General features: G+C 45.1%; 1 protein-coding gene and 1 long non-coding RNA gene across 3 annotated transcripts in view; one reads left to right on the top strand and one right to left on the bottom strand.

Moving 5' to 3' along the window:
* The first annotated feature begins 220 nt into the window (after nt 1–220).
* LOC148093922 (uncharacterized) lies at nt 221–4,682 on the top strand. The gene is made up of 4 exons (XR_015714078.1): nt 221–302; nt 1,052–1,174; nt 2,825–2,929; nt 4,570–4,682. It is a non-coding gene; the product is annotated as an uncharacterized LOC148093922 (long non-coding RNA).
* ANO2 (anoctamin 2) overlaps nt 1,506–22,047 on the bottom strand; it is a 273,310-nt gene continuing 252,768 nt past the window's right edge. For both annotated transcript variants that reach the window (XM_087813973.1, XM_087813972.1), the window contains 5 exons: nt 17,537–17,689; nt 17,146–17,198; nt 15,054–15,235; nt 4,831–4,936; nt 1,506–2,932 (listed from right to left, as the gene is read on the bottom strand). In XM_087813973.1, coding sequence (XP_087670099.1) covers nt 2,660–2,932; nt 4,831–4,936; nt 15,054–15,235; nt 17,146–17,198; nt 17,537–17,689 — 767 coding nt within the window. In that variant the 3' untranslated portion in view covers nt 1,506–2,659. The remainder of the gene's footprint in view (nt 2,933–4,830; nt 4,937–15,053; nt 15,236–17,145; nt 17,199–17,536; nt 17,690–22,047) is intronic.

Below are 22,047 nucleotides of genomic sequence, written 5' to 3'. Positions count from 1 at the left end.
ACAGGAGGTGTTCATCATGTGCTTTGGAGGGGATGGACTTAAATTATGGGATAAAAGGATTGGTGAGAAATAATATAAGACAGCATATACTGCATAATTGTAATGAAAAACACAGATGTGCTTGAGAGAGCATGGGAGTCTGGAAAAAACAGCAACCTTCACTGTTGATTATAGGTTTTGGGATTGTGGGTGATTTTGCTTTCTTCTTCATTGTTTTTTAGATTGTCTGACTCTTTTTTGGTGTGCACGTTTCACTTCTAGGATCATATGAAAATGTTCAAGTTAACAAAGGAGGAAAAGAGGTGGGTCTTGAACCAGACATGGGTGGCCAATGGGCATGGGTGTGGCTCAGGCACCTCCTGACTGTGGACCATCACTGGCTCCTGGAAATATCAACCCCGCCCATGCTGGTGGGAGTCACTGAGGATATCCTTCTTTTTATGGGCCTGGGATCTCCACATCATTAATGCCCCTTGAAGTGAAATTTTCCTCCTGCGGCCTTCACTCTCCCCAGGTTAGCAGAAGCCTGCTGTAAGGTGATGCGATGTTGTTTTGCTAGTGTAGTTTGAATCTAGCCCCAGTTTGAACATTAAGATGTGATGTAACTAAAAGTTATTATGAAATTTCTTGTGTCTGAGTGGCCTGGGACATGAGTGCTTGTTGCTCTTACTAACAGCTGTATCTATGCCCTGGTAGCCTTTTAAAAGGAAGGCCCACTTTCCAGAGCAAGGATTGGCAACAGTGTGATCTTGCATGTGGCCAGGAGGAAATCAGAAGCCATGGGGAGCAGCAATGATGACCAGCCTAGGCACCCACAGGCCCTCACATCACCGGATGTGTTGAAATATCAGAACAATAACTCTCATATCTCCTCTGGAGCATGGGTCACTTTGCAGCTTCCATTCAGGCACTGAGTTAGACTCCATGGGACTGACCTGCAAAACTGGGGTCAGGACCAGAGGAAGAGGACTGTGCAGCTGGATTCTGGGCAGCAGGTGGGGTTGAGGTGTATGAAAGACAATGATGAATCATCTTTGGTCCTTGTTTCCAGGTACACTTGAAAAATCTTCCCACTACAGAGCTCTGGGAGGCTGCTACCAATCGATGGTGTTAGCATTGCAAGATGTAAGCTCTTAATCATCCTGGGTTTGAAATGAATTTTGTGTATCAAATGGTAAGTCCCTCACTTCTTGTGTCCTCACACTTCCTGTCTCTCTTATTCCTTTTGTTTCTCCATTACACTTATTACTGTCTAAAATACTATACATTTATCAGCTTATTGTCCGTCTCTCCCCATGATGTAAGCTCCATGAGGCAGGGATTTTTGTCTCATGTATCTCTAGTCTGAGATCAATGCCTGGCACACAGTAGGTGCTCAATAAATATTGGTTGAAAGGAAAGAGAGGGAGCAAAGGAAACCAAAGACAAGGAGAAGCATTTTATAAAGAATGTCTCAATTTATTTTATTATTTTAAATCTGAATCTGCATAAAATGATGATTAGTTGCATTTAGCTCAAAACATTCCCATAACATGAACTGAAGACAAGCCCAGGTTTGAAACTTTGTAACTCACCATCACGTCCAGTACCCACAGTAATTTGCATCCACCGAGGCTATAAAAGCCTCAGGGTTTTCTCAGATGATGGTGGGAAGGGGGTGATGATCACTTATGATGGGTGCTACCACAGGGCCCTGACTACACTTCTGCCATAGCCTGCAGCCATCTGAAATGAGAGGGCACCTGCGGAAACATAGGGAAGGCTCATGGTGCTATTACCGGAACCCCCATGTTTTTCCTTGAGTCTGCCTGCCTGTGCACAGTGGCCCAAAGAAAAGCATGAACGGGAGTTTGCAGTATAGAAAGAAAAAAATAGTGTAATATTAAATTGGCCAAACAGAGGTGAGAGTTTAGGCTCTAAAAAAAACCCCAAACAAACCCAACTTTCTAATAGAGTATAGAGTAAAATCACAAGACACTGTGGGTTAGGGGTTCAGGGTTTTGTGGGAGCTGATTGGTGGGAGGTGAGGTAAGGGTAATAAATCATTTCTTCAGTCGTTGAGGACAGTTCTGAGTTCTTTTCCGGTATCCCTCTGTCCAGTCTCATGGGAAAGTAGCCAGGGGGTCGTTCTACCTTAAGGCTCAGAAACTGAAACGTAACTTAGGTCAAGGTGTTATCTTTAGCCTGTCAGAGGTCCAGACTGTGTGACCATTAGTCAGATCCTAGCTACTGTCTTCTGCTGCCTCAGGAGTTGCTGATTATGCGTGGGGGGAGGGTAGGTCTCTGAGTGGTATGCATATAGAGAGAGAGGGATATGATTTCTAGAGCTAAGATTTAAAGCTAAATTTAATCAAAGTCTAAGGATCCTTAGTTTCAATGCCTGGGAATCCTGGGGTAGAAAGACTCAAAATTGTACCAATCCTCCAAAAGGCTACAGCTCCAAAGAGGGTCTACAAGAAACTTGAGCTTGAAGTTTCTAAGAAGCAGAATCAATTCTCCTCCTCCCTGAGTTCATTCTCTCTCTTCACACACGCATCCTTTTCAAGACCCCCTCAGTCCAGATCTGGGCAGATGACAGACACCACACTGTGCGAGTGCACAGACACGCTTGTGCGTGGTCTCTCATGCTGCAGTGCCCTGGGCAGCGGGGCTGGCTCGCTCACACGTTGGTGTGCTGAGAACCGGAGGACTCCATGCTGCCTGGCTGGCTCCGGCCTGAGGGAGCGGGGCTGGCCGCCCAGCTCCTGCTGCTCTGATGCCCGCCTCCCTGGCTGCTGGGCACTGGCTCATCCATCAGCTTGAGCTTCTCATGTTCCTCTTTCAGGAAGAAGTCCACCAACAAGCTCTTCTCTTTCTTGATCTGGTCGCTGATGTCTGTGGGGATATCCGGGATCATCCAGTCCACGAGGACGCTCAGGAACATCACAAGGTTCTGTCAAAAGCAAGGGACAGGGGTTGAGAGCTGGGAACACTAGTGTACCACTGTCTACCCTTGCCTGGCAGTGATCGTCTCAGCAGGGGGCTGGCGGTAGCGAGCAGCAGAGAAGAGCACAGACCCGGGGGGCAGATACCTCTGTGTTATTCTGGCTCCACTACTTACCAGTGGGTGATCTTAGCCATGAAGCACAAATGTCCCTTGGTGTCCCCATGCAGAAAGAGGCATAGTTAACAGTACCTACCTCTTGGAATTGTGTGAGGATTAAATGGGTCAACACCTCGCACATAGTGGGGCTCCATAAGTGTGAGCCATTGCTTCTTCCCCTCCTCCAACCCACCTCACATGTCCTCCTCTGGCTTCGTGGCCTCAAAGCCTCCAGGGCCCCTGCTCCAGAGCTCCTGGGAAGTGACTGTGAGACCCAAGGGCCTCTCCAGGGCTTTACCTGGGACAGTTTCTTCTCTCTTCTTTGCCCCTGACCCTCTGTCTTCCATATGAGATACGGACCTTTGGTTTCTACACTGAATTCTGGCCTTAGCCAAACCCACCCACTACTCACATTCACCATTGCCTGCTCTCCACCCCATTGCAGCCACTCTAGTCGCAACGGCCTGCCTGGGACCCCCTGCCTCTTCTGTGCATGCTTGTAATTGACTTTCTCCTCTGTCTGCTAAGCTATACTCTCCACTGTAAATACAGGCAGGATAAGACTGCATTTCCCTGGGAGTATTTTCTGTTCAAGTGGGTCTGCTTCCCAAGTACCTTCAGCTAATCCCTACCCAATACCCCCTCTAATTGTTGTGTTCTGAGACTGACAGTTATAGGCTGACGGGTCTTCTCCTCTCTGAGATACAGTGAGGAAGCCCAGAATGAGATAACAGCACTGCTGTCCTCCATGCTTTGAGCCTGTTCCTGCTTGACCTTGAACCTTGTGTGCTCCTAGGAGCCCAGGGGAAGACTTGGGAACCAACTGCTATTCCAGAGGCTCCAGGCTGCCTTAGGTCATCTAGAGCTGCTTCGAGTCATACACTCTTCCTTTAAACCAACTCCTTATAGTGCCAGTGAATGTTACAGGTGACCTATGGTAAAGTGAGGCGACACCTGCGGGTGGGGCAGCAGGGGGATGTCTGAGCTATTTTTCAAATGTATCGCCCCATCTCTCCAGAGGAAGAATGGCTGTCTTCTTTAGGTGAAAGACTAGTTGGTGGGCTTCTCCACTTGCTGGGCTGGGGTCGGGGGCAGGATATTTTAGAGCCCTCCAGAGATCTGCCTGCAGGGAATACAGAAGCCTGCGGGAGTCCAAGAGAAAAGGATCGGGGCCTGTGCTCCAGCCTTGTGCGATGGCTGGCAGGACCCCGAGTGGGAAGGGGGGCCACGTGCTCAGAGAATCTCGGAGGTGCAATTGGAGCCGCTGCTGCTGTGGGAGATAGGGATCACTGGGTTCAAGTTTGCTGTTCACTCAGGGACGGCTCTGGTGGCCCTTCCCACCAGATGTCTCAGGGGCTAAATTAGCACTAACAAAGGAGGGAGCCAGCCGAGGGGGCTGGGAGAAGGGTTCAGGTGGGGTTGTTTGCCTGCGTTCGAGTTGAGACTCTGGTTTCCACTGCTCTTCCCACTTTCCTTTGTTGTCTTAGGTTGAAATGGGAATCTACCTCCACCCTGCAACTTACTCCACATCTGCCTTGTACCCTTACTCCATGTTTTAATCTCTTTCTGCAAACCCATCAATTCGTGGAAGCCCAGGGAAGGGAGCGCTCACTGCCTGCTGCATGCGAAGGCTCCCTGTGTCGCCTCTGCCACGAAAACCTGGAGGTGAGGGAGAGGCAAGGAGACATGGCTGTCTTTACTCTTGCAGCTTGAATTCTAATTGGCAATTTTTTATTTGAGTAACTCACCTGGAAGATTATGACAAAAGCCAGACGAGCAGACAGAACAGACCAGTACTGCTTGGAATACTCATATGGATTCGGGGCCCACGGTGGCTCTCGGTAATCCTTAAACCTGCCCGGAGAGAAACATGGTGTTCAGACTGAGAGGAAATGGAGGAGAGGGAGTCCTGCTCGAGGGGAAACCTCAGGGCTCTCTGGCTTAGAAAACAGCTCCCTCTGATGTCTGGATTCTCCTTCCAGAGGAGCCAGGAATCATCACAGGACTGAGGACAGTGAGTCCACCTTGGCTCCTACTAGCTTATGGGCTCTGCAAGGAAAGGAAGACCACCCCCGAACCCTCATACAGTTCTTTGCAGCCCATGGGCTCAGTAAAGATACAGGTACCAGCAGACAATCCCAGGCTTCATGCCCAGGTGTTTGCCTTGGGACTGTGGCCTTGAGAGGGGCTGGCCTCGCTTGATGACTACATTCCTGTACCCAAAGGAGAGTGACCAAGCAGAAGGCTGGGTGATTTTAGGGAGGGAGGGCTGATGGTCATAGTTGTGGTTGATGAGTATCACCCTCTTTTACTGGCCATCTTTATAAGCTGTCTATGTGGCTTAAGAACCAAAATGTCGGTGGCCTCACGTGAACTCATGCCCCTTCCTCAGACCCATGGAGAGGTGCAGGGCTTTTCCTCACCATTGCCTTTTCACCCCCATCCTGGGATGACTCTGTTAAAAATGGCTTATGTTCTCAGGTTCACTTTTTTTCTAAACCTGGAAAAATGACAAAAGCTGGTACCAGAAGAATTATGAATCTTCATGAAACTGTTTCCTCCATGGAATTCAACAAAGCTTTGATGCTCAGTAAAATCAAAGCAAGCCTGGGGTTGGAGGAGGAGGTGGGGTGGCATCAGGCCACAGTGTGGGGTGTATGGCTATTGAGTGTGGACTGTGTCTGAGGAGGGGCCAGTAAGGGAAGCAGGCAGGATATGTCCATCCCTGAGCAAGAAACTTTTCTGGAAGTTTTCTCATTTAATCTTTACAGCTGCATCTCCACACAGGCATTGATATCCCCAAGAAACCCAGGAAGAAACTAAGGCTCAGAGAAGTTCAAGTACTTGGCCAAGGTCTCCTGGCCAGCAAGAGGTGGAGTCAAGGCAAGAATCCAAGTCTGGCTAACTTCAGGATTCCCTCCTATCTTCATACAGCCCCTCATCACCAGCAGGGTTTGGGGGTGGGAGATACCGAAGGGGGTGCTCTACCCTGAAAGCACCAGCTGTTCTGAGAGATTCACATCAAAGCTCAGTGACTTCCAATTGCCCAAGGAGAGATGAGGGGAGAAGAAGAAAAATAACAAAACACCTGAAAAGAGATGCGCACGAGAAGACAAAAAAGCCTAGCGAAGGAGTCAGCAACAGAAACCGACAGACTGAGAGGTGGACGCTAAGCATTTGACTAGGGCTGGGCAAAGGGCCAGGAGCTGCCCCCTCCCCACTCAGCTCCCCTTCTTCCAACAGCTGATCACAGCTGTTGCGGGCTTGGTTTGACATTCGGATGAAAAGCAAAACTAGCTGCAGCCCAGCAGAACACCCCGGCATTCATCACATCCATCCGTGGCTGCGGACAGAAACACGGCCAGCTCCAATTATGCTTGCTAATGGGGGAGAGCGAGGGAGCGTGGCTAAAGGAACAAGGACATTGGGGATGGGAAAAACTCAAGCTCCCCACCCTCCTGCTGCCCCCCAAAGGACCCCATGGCAGAAGGGAACGGATCCTACTCTGTCTTCTTCAGGCCTCTGAGGAGGGGTGTCACACACACACACATACACGCCTTTCCACAGGGAAATCCTTCCCCAGGTCTAGCCCGATCCCTCCTGCTGCAATCAAAGTCTGTTTCTCTTGTTCTCTAGCTCCATCTATGAAGGAACAGATGTTCACTGACCTCAGTATGAGAGCCATTGCTCACCCTGCTTTTTTCCAGTCTGGAAAGAATCCATAAATAATCTAATTCTGGTCCCACTTCTGCTACTAACTCACCACAGCTTTTGAAAATGTCACTTTGCCCTCTCTGAGTATCCAAGACATGTTTTGAATCTAACAGGAACATCCATCTAATTAAGGACCTAGGGAAAGATTAACATACAGATACGTCCAGAAAGCTCTACTTGAAATACGCATAGGCCAATGGGCTAAGGAGCTACAGGACAAGTTATCCACAGAAAAGAGCAACATGCGACTTAATTAATTATACATCTGTTCACATTTCTCTTTCCAAAGCTAACTTTTTAAAAACTGTGACCTACAGTAGTAACAAATACATTTTGAATTAACATACACATAAATATATGTCACCGACATGAAAATTACACAAAGGATACTCTTGCTGGGTGCAATGCACTGATATTTTTCTATCCTATCCTATCCTATCCTATCCTATCCTATCCTATCCTATCCTATCCTATCCTATCCTATCCTATCCTATCCTATCCTATCCCATCCCATCCCATCCCATCCCATCCCATCCCATCCCATCCCATCCCATCCCATCCCATCCCATTCTATTCCATCCTAGCTTATCCTATTCTATTCCTTAAGATGCTGATCATGACCCACTAAATTGATTTCATAACCCACTAATGAACCATGACTCATAGCTTGAAAAACACTGATTCCAGTAAGCCTCTGCCACCAGCTAAATGACTGGCTGTTTATGTTCCAATATAAATTCAGATTTCATAATTTAAAAAAAACACTTCATACTAAGAAGTTAGGCTTATCACATGTTTTCACTGAGTAACTAAAAGACACCAATTAAACAGGAGATAATTAGTTTTAAGACTAGAAATGTCTACAAAAGACAAAGTGGTTAATAGGCTTAATTGTGTCCACCACGGTGACAGTTGTCTGCTTTGTCTGTTTTGCTTCTAAGCCCAGGGCACAGAATTGGCAAAAGCAGAGGCTTTAGAGCCAGATATCTTGGTGCCGTCTCCACTGCTTTAGTTCTATGGCCTCTACAAAGTGACCTAAAATTCTGGTGGCCAAGGCCATCATCTATGAACCTCAACATTCTCCATCTCACAGAATTGTAATGAAGATGAAATGTCAGTGAAGGGCACTCAGCATCCCGCCTGATCTATCAGATATATACACCCAGTAAATAGTAGCTATTCTTTCTCCTTTGACTGAAGACAACTTATGAAACGCACCCTTCTGTTAAAAGAGGACAGAGCACATATACATCCTTGCTCCCAGTTCCTCCTGGCGTTCTAGGATTTCTTAGCACACATGCTCCAAGTTTCCCATGATGCTGATACGAATCAAAAAGAGTCAGCCAATGCCACACAACTGCAAGGGGCTCCTCTCAGGATCTGTGTCCATGGAAATGTAGGCAGGCCTCGGGCTGGTGGGAATTAACTTCTGTTCCATTCCCATCAGCTCAAGTGCCTTCTGAAACCAGACCCTTTTCCCTGGTTTAGGAAGCTTGGTTCTCCCACAGTCCCACTGGACAGCCAAGCACTGGGTGACCCCATGTCTGGTCGCTTCCTGCAATCTGCTGGCTGGGATTTAAGCTCAGGATATAACTTTAGGAACCATTCCTAGATCTCACCCTCACCCCACCAGTCCTCCTTTTTATTCTTTGAGGTTTAACATTAACTTTGAGAGCTCTCTTTAGTCTTCTAATAAGGAGCGTCTTTCATAATGAAACAACTAGAGTATCTATAAGGCAAGTGAGCACTTGGAGTGGCTGTCACTAACAGTAAGACCCCGAGGAAGTCATTTCACGTCTCTGGTCCTCAGCATTCTACTCCATAACGTGGAGCTGGCAAAATGTGCAGTTCAGTGCTGAGTACACAGTGGTACACACGCCAGCTCTCTCACCCCAATCACAAATAAACGCATACACACATGTGTGTATGTCTGTACATCAAACATGAAAGAAAGACAGTGAGAATTAAATGAGATAACACATGTGAATGTGATTTCTGGAGACTTCCACAGAAAATGGACGCAATGGTTTCTTCTGGGAGAGTGACTGGGGTAGGGGCTGAGAAGAGAGCCTTTTCCTTATATTTATATAAAAATATAATTAATAATTATATTAATTGTAATATTAATTATGTAATATATAAAAATTAAATATATTTAAATTATATAGCATGTATTATATATACATACATATGTACACACATACAGAATTATATATATACATATATACACATGCATATAGAATTAGAGGGCTGAGAAGAGCCTTTCATATATACACATTATAGATATACATAGAAAATTACTTTTATAGTAAAAAAGATTCATCACTTCAAGAGAAGAATATGATTAATAGCAATATTCAGGTGACTCAAATACATATTTATACTAAGCTTTCAGGAGCGAAATTATAGTGTTAACTGAGACAGACTTGCATACAATAAGTGAAACTGGTACAAAAATTAATATTATATTTTAGCTTTAAGATAACATTAATATTTTATCTGGATCTAACACTAAGAAAAAGCACATTGATTGAATGGAATTTATATATTGCCTAAAGATATAAGGTTCCCATGAACTCAAAATATACTGCATTATTATAAAACAAAGCCATGAAACAATACCTTAAAGGTTCTACAAGTTCATTTTATGTGAATGCATGGAAAAATGTCTGAGAAAGACTACTGTTGAGAAGATACCTAGGACTAGGCGGGGGTTAGGGTGGAGGTGGGACAGAGTTGGAGAGGCTGCCTGTAATGTTTATTGTTTTTTTGTTTGTTTTAAAATATTTTTTTATATCTTTATTGATTTCAGAGAGAGGAAGAGAGAGAGACAGAAACATCGATGAGAGAGTCATTGATCGAGCCCACAACCCAGGCACGTGCCTTGACCGGGAATCGAACCCTGATGGCCTGGATCCTAGGTCGACTCTCAACCTCTGAGCCACGCCCAGCTGGGCACTGCCTGTAATGTTTAGAATTGTTATAGGAATCGATTAATGCATTACATGTGTTATTAACTGTTATTTTTTTTAAGCAGAAAAGACTCTTTGGAGATTATTCTAAGTCCTCATTTTTACAAATGGGGAAACTGAGGTGCAGAGAGGGAAGAAAGACTCCTGGCTCAGATGTCCCCCTCCCATCATCACTTGCAGAGGTGACCAGTGACAGTGACATCTGCTACAATTCATCACAATACTCAATCGCTGTGGGCAGAAAGGGTGCCTAAATAACATACCAAGGAGTCGGTCATCAACAACCAGTGGTGGTTTTTTGTTTTAATGAGGTTTTAGTTACATTACGAATCAGTTAGTAAATGCATTTCTCAGCTCCAAACAGTGGTATGTAAAAAATGTTTTAATAGTCCCAGTGGAAATTAATGTTATATTAATGCTGAACACAATTACATACAATATTTTCATACCATCTGAGCTACTTAAAACCGCCTTCTGAAATTGGCCTTCAACAAGGGAAAACACTATAGCCAATTAGGAATTAACAAGAACCATGTCAATCCCATGGTTGATAGAGATCAGGAAAGGCAACACATGGAAAAGCTGACTTTACCTCTGGTTTCAGCAAGAAGCAGATGAGAGGTAGCTATGGGCTGGAAGGAAACTTGCCTCTTCAAAGACTTTTGTAGGCTCTCAGGATATGAAAGAACTTAGGCCCTGCAGAAAACTCCAGCAGGGGCCACCCAAGGATGCTGTCTCTTCAGGCTAAGCACCTCCAAATAGACCCATTGGGTTGACCATGCCCAGGCTGGCTCCTCCAGCCTGGGACCCAGATCCCTGGCCAGACCCTGCCCTGCTGATCACTCTGCTCCCTTCCAGCTGAGCCAGGAGCCCAAGCCATCATCCATCCTCCAGGACACAGTGGTCCTTCGACCTTGTCAAATGGGCACTAATCATGCCTGCAGATTGACGTCACAGGACTGTTTATGGAGCAGCCCTGCCAGAGCGGTTAGATGGCTGAAGCCAACATTGCTCCAAAAATGCTGGGAATGTCTCTCAAATGGGCAGTGGGAGACTTGCCTGACTTGCCTTAACTTTTATTGCTATTTTTAAGATACCTCTTCCCTGGCAAGGCTGGGTTGGAGCTGGAGACCTCAGTTTTATTTGACCACATGTATCTCCAGAGGTCACTGAAAGCTAAGAATAAGAAGGGTCATTGAGTTCCCAACACTATTTGCCAGAAAATCAGGGCAAATTTCATTTCCCACCATGGAAGCAGTTTCAAATGCAGGCTTTGGGACTAGTTACAGAATTGTCTCTCTTTCTCACAGTCTCTTTCTCCCTCTCTCTCCCCCACCCACACCCCCATTTCCAATCTTTCTCTGTCTCTCTCTCTCTCTTCCTCTCTCCCTCTCTCTTCCTCTCCTTTATTTCTATTTCTTAGCCACTGGCAATTCCTAGCTTACAAAGACATCAGTAGGTTATGCCTTCACTCCCTAAATCTCCAGAGAATTTGGTTACCCAGACAAGTTCACACAGCATGCACTGAGCAGTACCATCTGAGGTGGAGATTTCCATCAGCAGTTCTCACCCACACACCTTCAAATGGCCAACAAGCTCTTCTTGGTCTGATGGTTGCGCCTCTTTCCAGCCTCATCTCTCATAGCTGACCACTCTCACCTCCAGCCCCAGTCACTGAGCACAAGCTCGCCCCCCCACCTGGAAGACACTGCTCTCCCTGGACCTCCTCCTTCTCCACTGGACACCATCCAGCATTGCTCTTCCCACCCCATTCACCACTCAGGCCAGCTTGGTCATGGGAGTGAGGCGTTTCAACAAGATGAGCTCTCTGGCCACTTTTGTACTGATCATTCTTCAGAGTCCACCTCCGTTGAAGATTCCTCTAAACACTTAAGTCTGAGTGAGGTGCATGGCCTCTGTCCTCAGGGCTCTCAGGGCTCTCTGTAGTGACACTACTGTAAATGGTTAAAGCTGTATTTCAATTGCTTATTTACTTGCACATCTCTATCTAGGCTCCTTGAGGGAGGCACTGTGTCTTATTCCCTGTCATATAACCAGTGCCAGGCCAATAGTAAGATCTCAAAACCAGTTGCCTAGCGAGCCTATAATCCTCACTGGTACCAAATAAGGAAAAGACAGTCAGATGCTACAAAAATCATTTTGGTTTGATTCCAGAATGATCTATTTTCTGTAAATAAATTTTCTTGGCAGAAATATAAAATACACTTCCCATGTATGCACCCATTGATAATTCTGCCACACCGTCACAGAATTTTTAAAAATGGGTCAAAGATAAGCCATAATCCCATCTACTTGCATGGAAATGATGGAGAGAAGAGTTCCTGGGGCCTTACAACCAGCTGGAAAACCCAGTGACCCTGAAGGCGGATACAAAAAAGCTCATTCTGATCCATGTGTACTAATACCTGCTCTCCTGGGCATTTGTTGTTTTAGCCAAGTGGTATCCATTCATCTTGTCTTCTCACTAGGGAACTACCTCCAATCCAGACATCATGTGCTTCAGTTGGAGATGATTTCACCCCCAAATTCCACAATGGCCCCAAAGGACATGGAGAACATCACATTTCTCTGGTTATAGTGATTGGTTCCGGATAGGGCATGCATACTGATCCTAGTCAATGAGCTGCAGTAGGTTTTTGCTGAGGTCACTGGGAAAGAGGTATGGGCTTTTATCCCATTGGCCTGTAGCTGCTGGCAGTCATATAGATCTTGGAACTATAATCAACATCATTTGGAATGGACTTGGAAGATGGAGAAAGATTTGGTTGGAGCAGACTTGATCGAATCAAACCTTGCCTAAAATTAGGCCTACCCTCAACTTTCAATATGGAGGTCATCAAAGTCCCTTTGTGTTTAGGCAGTTTAGGCCACTGATATATCTGGAAAGCATATTCATGTGTTACTGGAAGATCTGATGGCCAGGGGCAAGGTCAGAGAACCTCAGTGCTCTGGACAAACATGTGCTTCTAGACTAACTAAAGAAGCAGATAGCGTTAGCCTTGCCTCCCCACACAAGTCACACCGGTTTTGCTCCCCCACTGCAATGGGGGTGGAGGCTTGTGTTTTGGGATAGCTATGAATTTTAGCTCAGGATTTATCACTAGAAACCTCTGTAATCTTGGAGAACTTTTCAACTTCCTAAGCCTCAGTTTCTTTTTATGTAGAATGAGGAGTTTCAACAAGATGATTTCTGTGGTACCTTCTAGTTATAAAAATGATTGTATAATTCTCACTTTTCAATGCCCATTTTAATATAAACCTGCTGACTGACTTCATGGACCCTGCTGGAGCAGATCTAGATGCTACTGGAAAAGGCCTAGAGCTGGTACAGACCCTCTCTGAGCAGTAGAACTATGTCTGTTGGATCCACAGACCAAAATCCAGCACCATGGACAGTCTGGCACTCCAGACACACAGAGGAGTGGTCCCAGGTAGGGCACAGTCTAGGAGCAAATGTGCTTGCATACGACTTTAGTCTAAGAGCCAGAGTCTCCATAGCCCCAGATGTGAACATTCCTAAAACATTGAGGTTGATATAAATTGATACCTATGAATAAATTTAATCATCTATTCTTATATCTGGTCTCTCATTTTGAGTCTTGGTTGGCTAGAGTTGAACCCTAAAGTTATAGCTCCTGGGTCCAGAATACCCTTCTATTTAAGTCACAAATTAGTAAGGTTGTTTAACTCAGCCATTTAGGTTGGAAGACAAATTCGTTTTCTTTTTTGTGGTCTCAGACTGTGAAATTGAACTTAAGCAGCCATCTTACAAATAGCTGATCTTGAACACCAAAGTGTCCCAGGTGGGAAAGCATGACAGATGTGCCCAGGGTCATCACTGCTGCAAACATAGCAGAAACACTGCTTCTTTGATGGAGTCATCCACAGCTTTTACATCAGACACCACTGGGCACGGTCTGAGAAAGCCCTATGTTTTCCTAACAATACCTTTCCCTAGGTCTTTATTTTTGTTGTATTCTTCTTCTTCTTTTTTTTAATGATGTGTGACCTTTGATTAAGTCCTTTATGGGGACTATCATTCCACCAAGGCACAAAAGCATTAAATAATTTAGTCCCCTCTGATCTTTTTCATTTTATTTGCCCCTCTTGGGTAAATAGTGGAGAGTTTTTTGTGTTGTTTTTTTTTTTTGCTTCAATGGTCCCTGTGTTGATGGTTTTTAATCATAACTCTAACCTGGACCTCTCTAGAATTCCAGCTTAGTGTGTCTAGGAGTTAGGTGAAAATTTCCTCTTAGATTTCTTGCCATTATTTTCAATGCAACATAACTGAAATCAAATTCATCATACGTACCATAAAATTAGATTCACTTAGCAACATTCCCATCTCTGTCAATGTAGCCACAATTTCCTACTCTGACTTTAGTCCAGTATGTTAATAAAATAGCTCATCTTCTTCCTTCCTCCTCCACCACCCTGGCCTGTGCCCACCATGGTTCATGTCTGAATGATGCAGCAGCTCAGCTGCCCTCCCTGAGTTCCCCCAATTCTAGTTTATCTTCCTCTCTAAGACCAGATCAATTTTCCTAAGCCTACCCTTTATCCTGTCATTCCCTGTCATTCAAATAGTCAATATCTTCTATTACAGCACATTAAAATTCTTGCAATATTTCAAAATTTCCCATCAACTACTTTATCTTATCTATCCAAGTTCAACAATGTTTTGGGCTTACATTATCCTAGGAATGTCTACACATATTGTATTTCCTATATTATCCCCTATTATTATCTCTTAAGCACTCTCTTTGCTAACTACATCACCTAGCCCTCTAATATCTGACACCCCAGGTTCATCCCCACCCCCACGACTTTGCCCATGCTGACTTCCCATCTAGGATACTCTCTTTCTGTCCTAGAATTCCTCTTGGCCCATCCAGGAAGCCTACCCTCTCCACTCTAGCCAACAGTGACCTCCCTCTCCTCTGAATGGCCACGATGGTGATGGTCCATACCAGATATAATCACTGAATAACCTGCTATTTCCTATATGTTCTGCTTGTTTTTCCCCCAGTCAGGCCATAAACCTCTTGATGGTAAAGATGAGGCTATATATTTCCTTGTTCCACAGTGTCTAGCAAAAGGCACACAATAAGTACTTGTTGATTCCTGGAAATTGATTTATAGTAATTGGAGATGGGGCAGGAGACAGAGGGAAAGGAGATCAATCTAAGCCTAGGTCATCCAGATAATTATTTGGATCTACCATTTCAGGTCCTCTGTGTCCCTACTCCTCATGATTACCTTACCTGCAGAACTGGACATCCTGGTCAAACTGTGAGTTTTCAGGTTGCGTTCCCTCCTTCAGCTGGCTGACGTTGAAAAAGGAGAGGGTGTGGTTGACAAAACCATGCAGAGTCCCGTTGTGACTGTAGGAGTACTGGTATACAAGGCGGGGGATAAAGTCGGAGGTGATGGCAATGACAAAAGCCTGAGGAAAAAAACCACAAGCACTTGAAGAGAGGTCAGAATGATGCTGTCCAGTTGGCACAGGGTCAATCTGGCTGAGAGACTGTCCCCTCTTTGGGCTCACATCCAGAGCTGTTGCTCTGACTGATACAGAAGTCTCTATCTCTGAGCTGACATAGCTGACTTACCTGGCTTTTCCATCTTTGATATGTGTAAGTAAATCCACAAGACAGTGACTAAGAGAGCAAAGGATGCTACGCCATTCTGGACTATTTGGTGCTGGAGGAAATAAATCACCTCTGAGATAGTTGGTTATTGGCCAAGCCAAAGCAGAATGGAAGATTTTCTGAGAAAATTACCAAGTGATGAGAGTGCCACTTAGGTAAACAGGCAAGGACTCTGGATGACCAGGTACATCTGCCCCTGAGTGACACCAGAAAGCCAGAAATACGAAGGATATGGTTCCACAATTCCCTCAATTTGACCATTACCTGTTGCCACGTTTTGGCACATTATATCATGGAAGTGGTTACTTAGGAAAAATGAGACATAAAGGGGAAATGAGTGGGTCCTGCTGGATAGAACCACACATACCCAACACAGTGTCTGGCATGTCTGAGCACTCTATAAATGTCTATGAAGCAAACCAAATCACAAATGAACGATAACATGTTTGAATGTAGATGTACTTTCTGCAAAGAAAATCTTAAATCTTTTTGGCAAGTGTTTATGCTATATTCCACATGAACAATTAAAGCCCTTTTTAAATATGTAGTTTAGGTATTGTTTTCTCAATGTATACATAAGTGTGAATGGCCATAACCATATTTGAGAATGAGTAACATACTTATAATAATCACAGCTACAACTGCTGAGGACTGGCTATCTGCCCTTTCACCATCCTGTTTAATCCAGGGTGGTCCTGTTTCGGGGGTCCATTCTCTCCCATTTCACAGATAAGTGAAAGAATCTTAGAGAGGCCGAGGAAGTACAACTTCTTTCCTTCTATTGTATAGATGGAAAGTGCTTAGTACTCAGGGCCTCTTTTTAGTAGACACAACTCCAAAGTAGCTATTGATCTATTTTCCAAATTGCACCATATTTCTCAAAATGTGTGTTTCCTACATCAAACATTTAAAATGCAATGAGCTGATTCTCTCTGCCTCCCCTGACACCTCTCCAGCCAGTTGCTGTGTTCTTAATAGGGAACCAGGTCACACTAGAATCGATGTTTCTCTCCCAAGGGAAAATGGGCTGTGGATTTCTTGGTTATCACTGAGCTGGCTGATATTTTCTTGGAGATGGAAGAGGAGACCCTGCCTGGCCACCATCCCTATAGAAGGCAGAAGCAAAGGAGCTATTGGCTCGGGCCCAGCAGGATTTCCTTTGAAATGTGGACATGTCTGGCAAGGCAGTTAAGGAGGTCACAACAGGTAGGACCCCTTTTCTTCCATGTCCTATCTCACCTACACAGTGCCAGAGTCCATGGGGATAATTAAGACTTCACATTGACAACCTGAAGGAACTGTAATTAGGAACTGCAGCCTGGGCAATGCTCCAGGTATTGTTTAGCTCAGGAGTAGAAAAGAAAGGAAAGAGATGGATAGATACGTGAAATTCTTTCCTCATTATTCTTGGCTCTGAGCAAAGATCTGATTTTCACTCCGATTTTGATTCTTAAGGCAAAGTTTTGCATTGTGGAGGGTAATGACCCTTTTTCTTAGTGAAATTAACAATTAAGTGGCATAGCTCTGGCAACAGCATGATGAGTTAGAAGGTTTGTACATGCTATTAACCAGGGGGCTGTCTTAAACAAAGCTCCAAATGGAAAAGGCTGAGAGGTAACAAGGGCTGGTGTCCTGCTTGGAAGACCTCAGCTCCTTGGGAAAGCCCTTCCCACAGAGCTAGGGTGTCATGAACACAAGCACTTACATTGCTGATAACAGAGAACTTGCCAATTCCGGAGAGAATGTCAAACCAAATCCCTGTAAGACAGAAAGAAGGGCGTCTGGCTCACTCCCACCCTTGGCCCGGTGATGACAACCTTATGGCTCAGAGTAATGCTTTGCAGGCATGTTACTGGGGAAGGGTTGCTGGGCGCCCCAGGAGCGGGCTTGTCTGGAGAAGCTCAGGTGCTCCCCTGTCTGGAAACCAGGGGCACACTGGGGGCGGATAATAGCCTCTGAAGGCCTCCCAGTACCTGAAGATCTGAGGATGAGGAGCTCACATGGGGGAAAAGGAAAAGGTTTCCCCAACCCTATGGGTTCCTGACAGTGTGAGGCTGGGGGATGGGTCTTCCTCCGCCTCTAAGCAGGGGACATACCGATATCTTTGGTTCTCACAGCATCTGGCCGTCTCAGCTCCGTGACAAACTTCTTTGCATCAAGCCGCACTTCAATGACATTGTTGAGGAGGGCAAACACAGGTGCCAGAGGAAAGGAGGCCACAAAGAGGGTGACAAAGCCAAACTGGATGACTAGAAAAGAGCACAGCATGAGAAAAGGAACTAGACCAATTATGCTTTGTAGCTTATGGCCCTAGTCTTTTCTTAAGGAGTCTCTTTTCCACCTTGCTCTCTTAGGCTCCCTTTCCTCTTGGCCCACAGTCATGGGTGTTTCTTTCTCAGTCCCTGCAGGCCTACTGGTCAATGTTATCATTTAGAGTCCAGCATTGTATTAGATAAGAGAAAAGGAAGTCTCGACTCCCTCCTCTCCATCACCCTTTATCTCCAGTCACTAATCCTGGTCACTTAACTCAGAGGTTGACAAACTTTTTCAGGAAAGGTCCAGAGAGTAAGCATTTTTGCATTTGTAGGCCATCTGGTCTTGTCACAATGAATTAACTCTGCCATTGTAGCGTGAAAGCAGCTATAGACAAAACGTAGACAAATGAGCTTGGTTGTGTTCCCACAAAACTTTATTTACAAAAGCAGTAGAGAAGGGCCTGGGTTTGGCCCATGGGCCATGGCTTTAACCCCTGATGTAAGTTAAAAAAAAAAAAATCATCACCCAAATTTGGTCTCTTCTTTCCATATCCATAGTCACTGCCTTTATTTAGTAAGTTTATTCATTCATCTCACATTTATTGAGAGCTCACTGAACATCAGGCACCGTGCCAAGTATTTAAGGAGGCAGAGGTCTGGTTCTGCCTTCAAGGAGCTGGGTGTAAGCAGAAAAGAGAAATGTACACAAAGACGTGCAACTTGATTTTATGTGCACCGAGGGAGAGAGAAGACTGTACTGGAGACAGTGGAGCACCGAATCGGGGAGAGCACAAACCTGTTCTAAGGAGTCTCCATATCGAACACCTATGCTTAGTCTTGAAGGATGGGCCTGTAGTTCCAGCATGACTTGGTGAAAAAGAGCAGTCTTGAGCAAGCCCCAGGAGCAGTGTGAAAAAACAAGTGGAGTCAGCCTGTGCCCATAAGATGCTGTTAGGAGTTCAGGCTCTCATTTCCACCTGGACAACTGCAGCAACCTCCTCACTGGTTTCCCTGTCCCTAGTCTTCCCATGCTTTACAGTCTCATTAGTTCCGATTCTGTCACTTCCTTACTCATAAATATTTCTGTTGGCTCCCCTCTGTTTGCTGGGTATAATCCAAATTCCTAATCTCTGGTGTTTTATAGTCTGCTCCCAACTTGCCTCTCTAGCCTGGTATCCCAACATCTCCCCCACGACAATCATGCTTCTGCCTTCTAGCACCCTGAACTTCTCACCCTTTTGAATTTTCCTTGAGTACATTAGGTCCTTCCATCCATTTGTGCACAGCAAGCACTCATTCATTCTCCAGCTAGGAAACTCCGAAGCATCTCCAAGCCCACTCCAATGCCCTCTCATTGGGGAAGCCCATTACCCCCTCCTCTGCCTCCCGCCCCCCTCTGTGCATACCTGTTGCAGGCATCACTGTGTGCTGTTGGGATGGAGCTACTCACAGGTCTTTATTTCCCACTAGAAAGGCAGAGGCTTCATCCATCCCAGAGGCTCAGTATATATTTGCTGACGCAAACACAGTCCTGAGTCCCAGGAAAGTCACAATCTACTAGGATTTTCCTATATACTATAAGGGCAAGTTATTTAACTTCTCCGTGTCTCAGGTATCACAATAGTAAATTGATGGTTATACTAATTCCCACCTAATAAGGTTGTCATAAGGGTCAATGTATTTGCATATAAAATGCTTAGAGCAATGTCAGCCACTTGATAATTATTCAATAATGTTATCTGTTATGTGTAATTTTACTCTTATTGGGATAAATATCAACGCATACAGATGGCTGCAATGTATACTGCATACTTACATGCTAAAAAACCCCACAAATTTAAGGTGAAAGCACTGAACAAAAGTCAGGAGGCCCGACTGCTAGTCCTGGATATCACTGGCTGTATGCCCTTGGGCAATTCTCTATGCTTCAGCATCCTCGTTGATAATAAGTTGAAGAGAATGGTTTAAATTCCCTTCAGTTCTGATTTGCTATGAGGCCATGATTCTTATTCTCTTGGACAAGCCACAAGATTCTAGAATATTCAAATAAAGAATGAAAAACCAGGATCAAAGACTAAAAAAATTAAGAAATAAAAGTTCACAGAGGGACAGCCCTAATCACAGTAGAAGTTTCAACGAAGAGAACATGCGGAGAACTTTCGCACAACTGCTTTTGACCTGGCAGTTTGCTTGGGCCCACAGTTGGGTGTTACTGCTCTGATACAGCCCTATCACTGCCATAGTCCTTGATGCCAAATGGGTGCTCAGCAGGCCGCAGGAGACTAACAAGTGCCAGCTGGTGGTAAGATCCACCAGGGGCACAGATTTGTCAAGGTTGGGCCATGGGATGACCGCCTGGCTAGCTGGAAGGCCAAAGGGGGTTGGGGTGGGGTTGGGAGGAGAAATCTTCAAAACCAAGCTCTGGGAGCCAGTTCAAAATGCAGGGTCTGTAGCATCTTTTAAATGAAGTTTTGCAAGGAATTCACTTTAAAGTTGGGGGTGGGGGTGGGGCGGGGGTGAGGGCAGAGGGTAGAGGGGGATGGAATTAACAAGGAAAGCAAAACAGATGTTAGACTGGTTTTCTAAAACCTGTAAAATGCTTGCCTATGTTTATGTATATATGAGACAATATCTTTATTTAGAGTTCTAAATTGATCTTCTTGACTCTATGAGCTAGCTCTGCAGTGTAAATGTTCTTTCCATAAGTGACTTCTTCCAGCAAAACTGTGCGAACTCTTCAAAGCCTCAGCAAGGGCTTTGCCTTGGCAGGGTGACTGGTGGGGGTGGGGAAGGAACAGGTTACTTTTGAGTGACTGTAAATAGATACAGCATGCCCTGCCCTCTCCACACTCCCGCAAATGGCTCTAGGAAATCCAATGTCCTCCCAGGATCATAGGAAAATGGGACTCTCCACTCCTCTCTTATCTCACATGAACTCCAGAGACAGACATGAGCCCTCTCCTCTGGGCTTGCCCTGATGGTTTGCTCTTTAACCTCCACAAACTCCACACACAGGCTCTCTTTTGTCCCTCTTCTGTCAACACAAACAACTTCCAGTGATGCATCAATGCTAACAGCGTCCATAAATTACCCCAGCCCCATAGCACAATATCTCTTCTTTTTCCCCAGCCATGTAGGTCTCTGTGTTCAGGACTGGACAACCTCAAAGGAGGGGGCTCAGCCAAAGCCAGAGGTGCTGAGCCTGCAGTGACAGGAAACCCCTGTCCTGTCTTCTGAGGTCACTCCTCAGTCTCCTGGGTCAAGAGAAGCTACTCTTTCAAGATGTTCCATTGCTGCAGGTATTGCCTCCTTGGACTGTGTACCCTGAGCATTTCCACGAATCAATCCAAAGAGGCAGAAACAAATAGGAAGTTTTGTTTTATCTTAGGGAGAAAAAAAACAAAAAACAAAAACAAAACATAGCCTTCCAGCATATAAATGCCAAATCCAAGACTCGCTCTTTGTAGTCAAAGGTCCAAATGCTGTATCAGATGGGCGTCCTTCTGGGTTCACTTCAGAGGACACAATGATACCGGCCTTCACCAACACCAAGATCTGCTTCTAAAAACAGTCAGCCCCCATTAGGATAAGAGCAGCACCGTAAATCCTCAGTGCAGTGCATAATAGAAGCCAGCTTGGCTTGACCAGTAACAGATTAAACCTGGCCAAGGCAATTAGGGAGGAATCCATAGTTGATTTTCAACTAAATCTTTACAAAGCCTGCTGTAAGGTGCCCCAAAAATGCTGGGCTGGAAGCACAAAGACTGGGAATACTCCTGGGCACAAACCCCATTGATTTTCTCTTCTCACTCCCAGCAGCCAGGGACCTTTTAAAATAACCACCAGCCCTATACTGCCTGATGCTGGAGACAATTAAAATCTTGGCCTTGATTACCTGGCTTAGGTTAAAATAACAAAGATGAGTGGATTAAACTAAACAAGATGGCATCCAGCAAGGACATTCCAGGACCATCTGCTTAAAGGAAAATAAAAAATAAAAAGAACAGTATATCAGGTAGAATAGAGTGGACTGGCCAGGACTGGTGGAAAAGCTCTTGATGGAACACAACTCTGATTTTTTATTCATTTATTTAAAATTCTTCAGTGAAAATACCTACCTTCCTGTCAAACGCACACATACATGCACATACACACTCACATGAAAAAGTCCAGATCCTTGGTCTGGTATTCAAGACTCTTTGTGATTTGACCCTAACTTATTTTTCCAGACACACTGCCTTCCCATCTATGCTCTGGTCTTAGGGCTAATATTTAGCTCCTATGCGTGGGGATCAACTCTGCCTGTTTTCCAACCATTTCAAAACCATTTGTACTTCCCCAAACTCACCATG

The sequence above is a fragment of the Miniopterus natalensis genome, chromosome 2, assembly GCF_054644295.1.
Source record: "Miniopterus natalensis isolate mMinNat1 chromosome 2, mMinNat1.hap1, whole genome shotgun sequence".
In the NCBI taxonomy this organism is placed as follows: domain Eukaryota; kingdom Metazoa; phylum Chordata; class Mammalia; order Chiroptera; family Miniopteridae; genus Miniopterus; species Miniopterus natalensis.
Note: the sequence above shows the minus strand (reverse complement) of the source record. Positions and strands in the feature narration are given on the sequence as shown.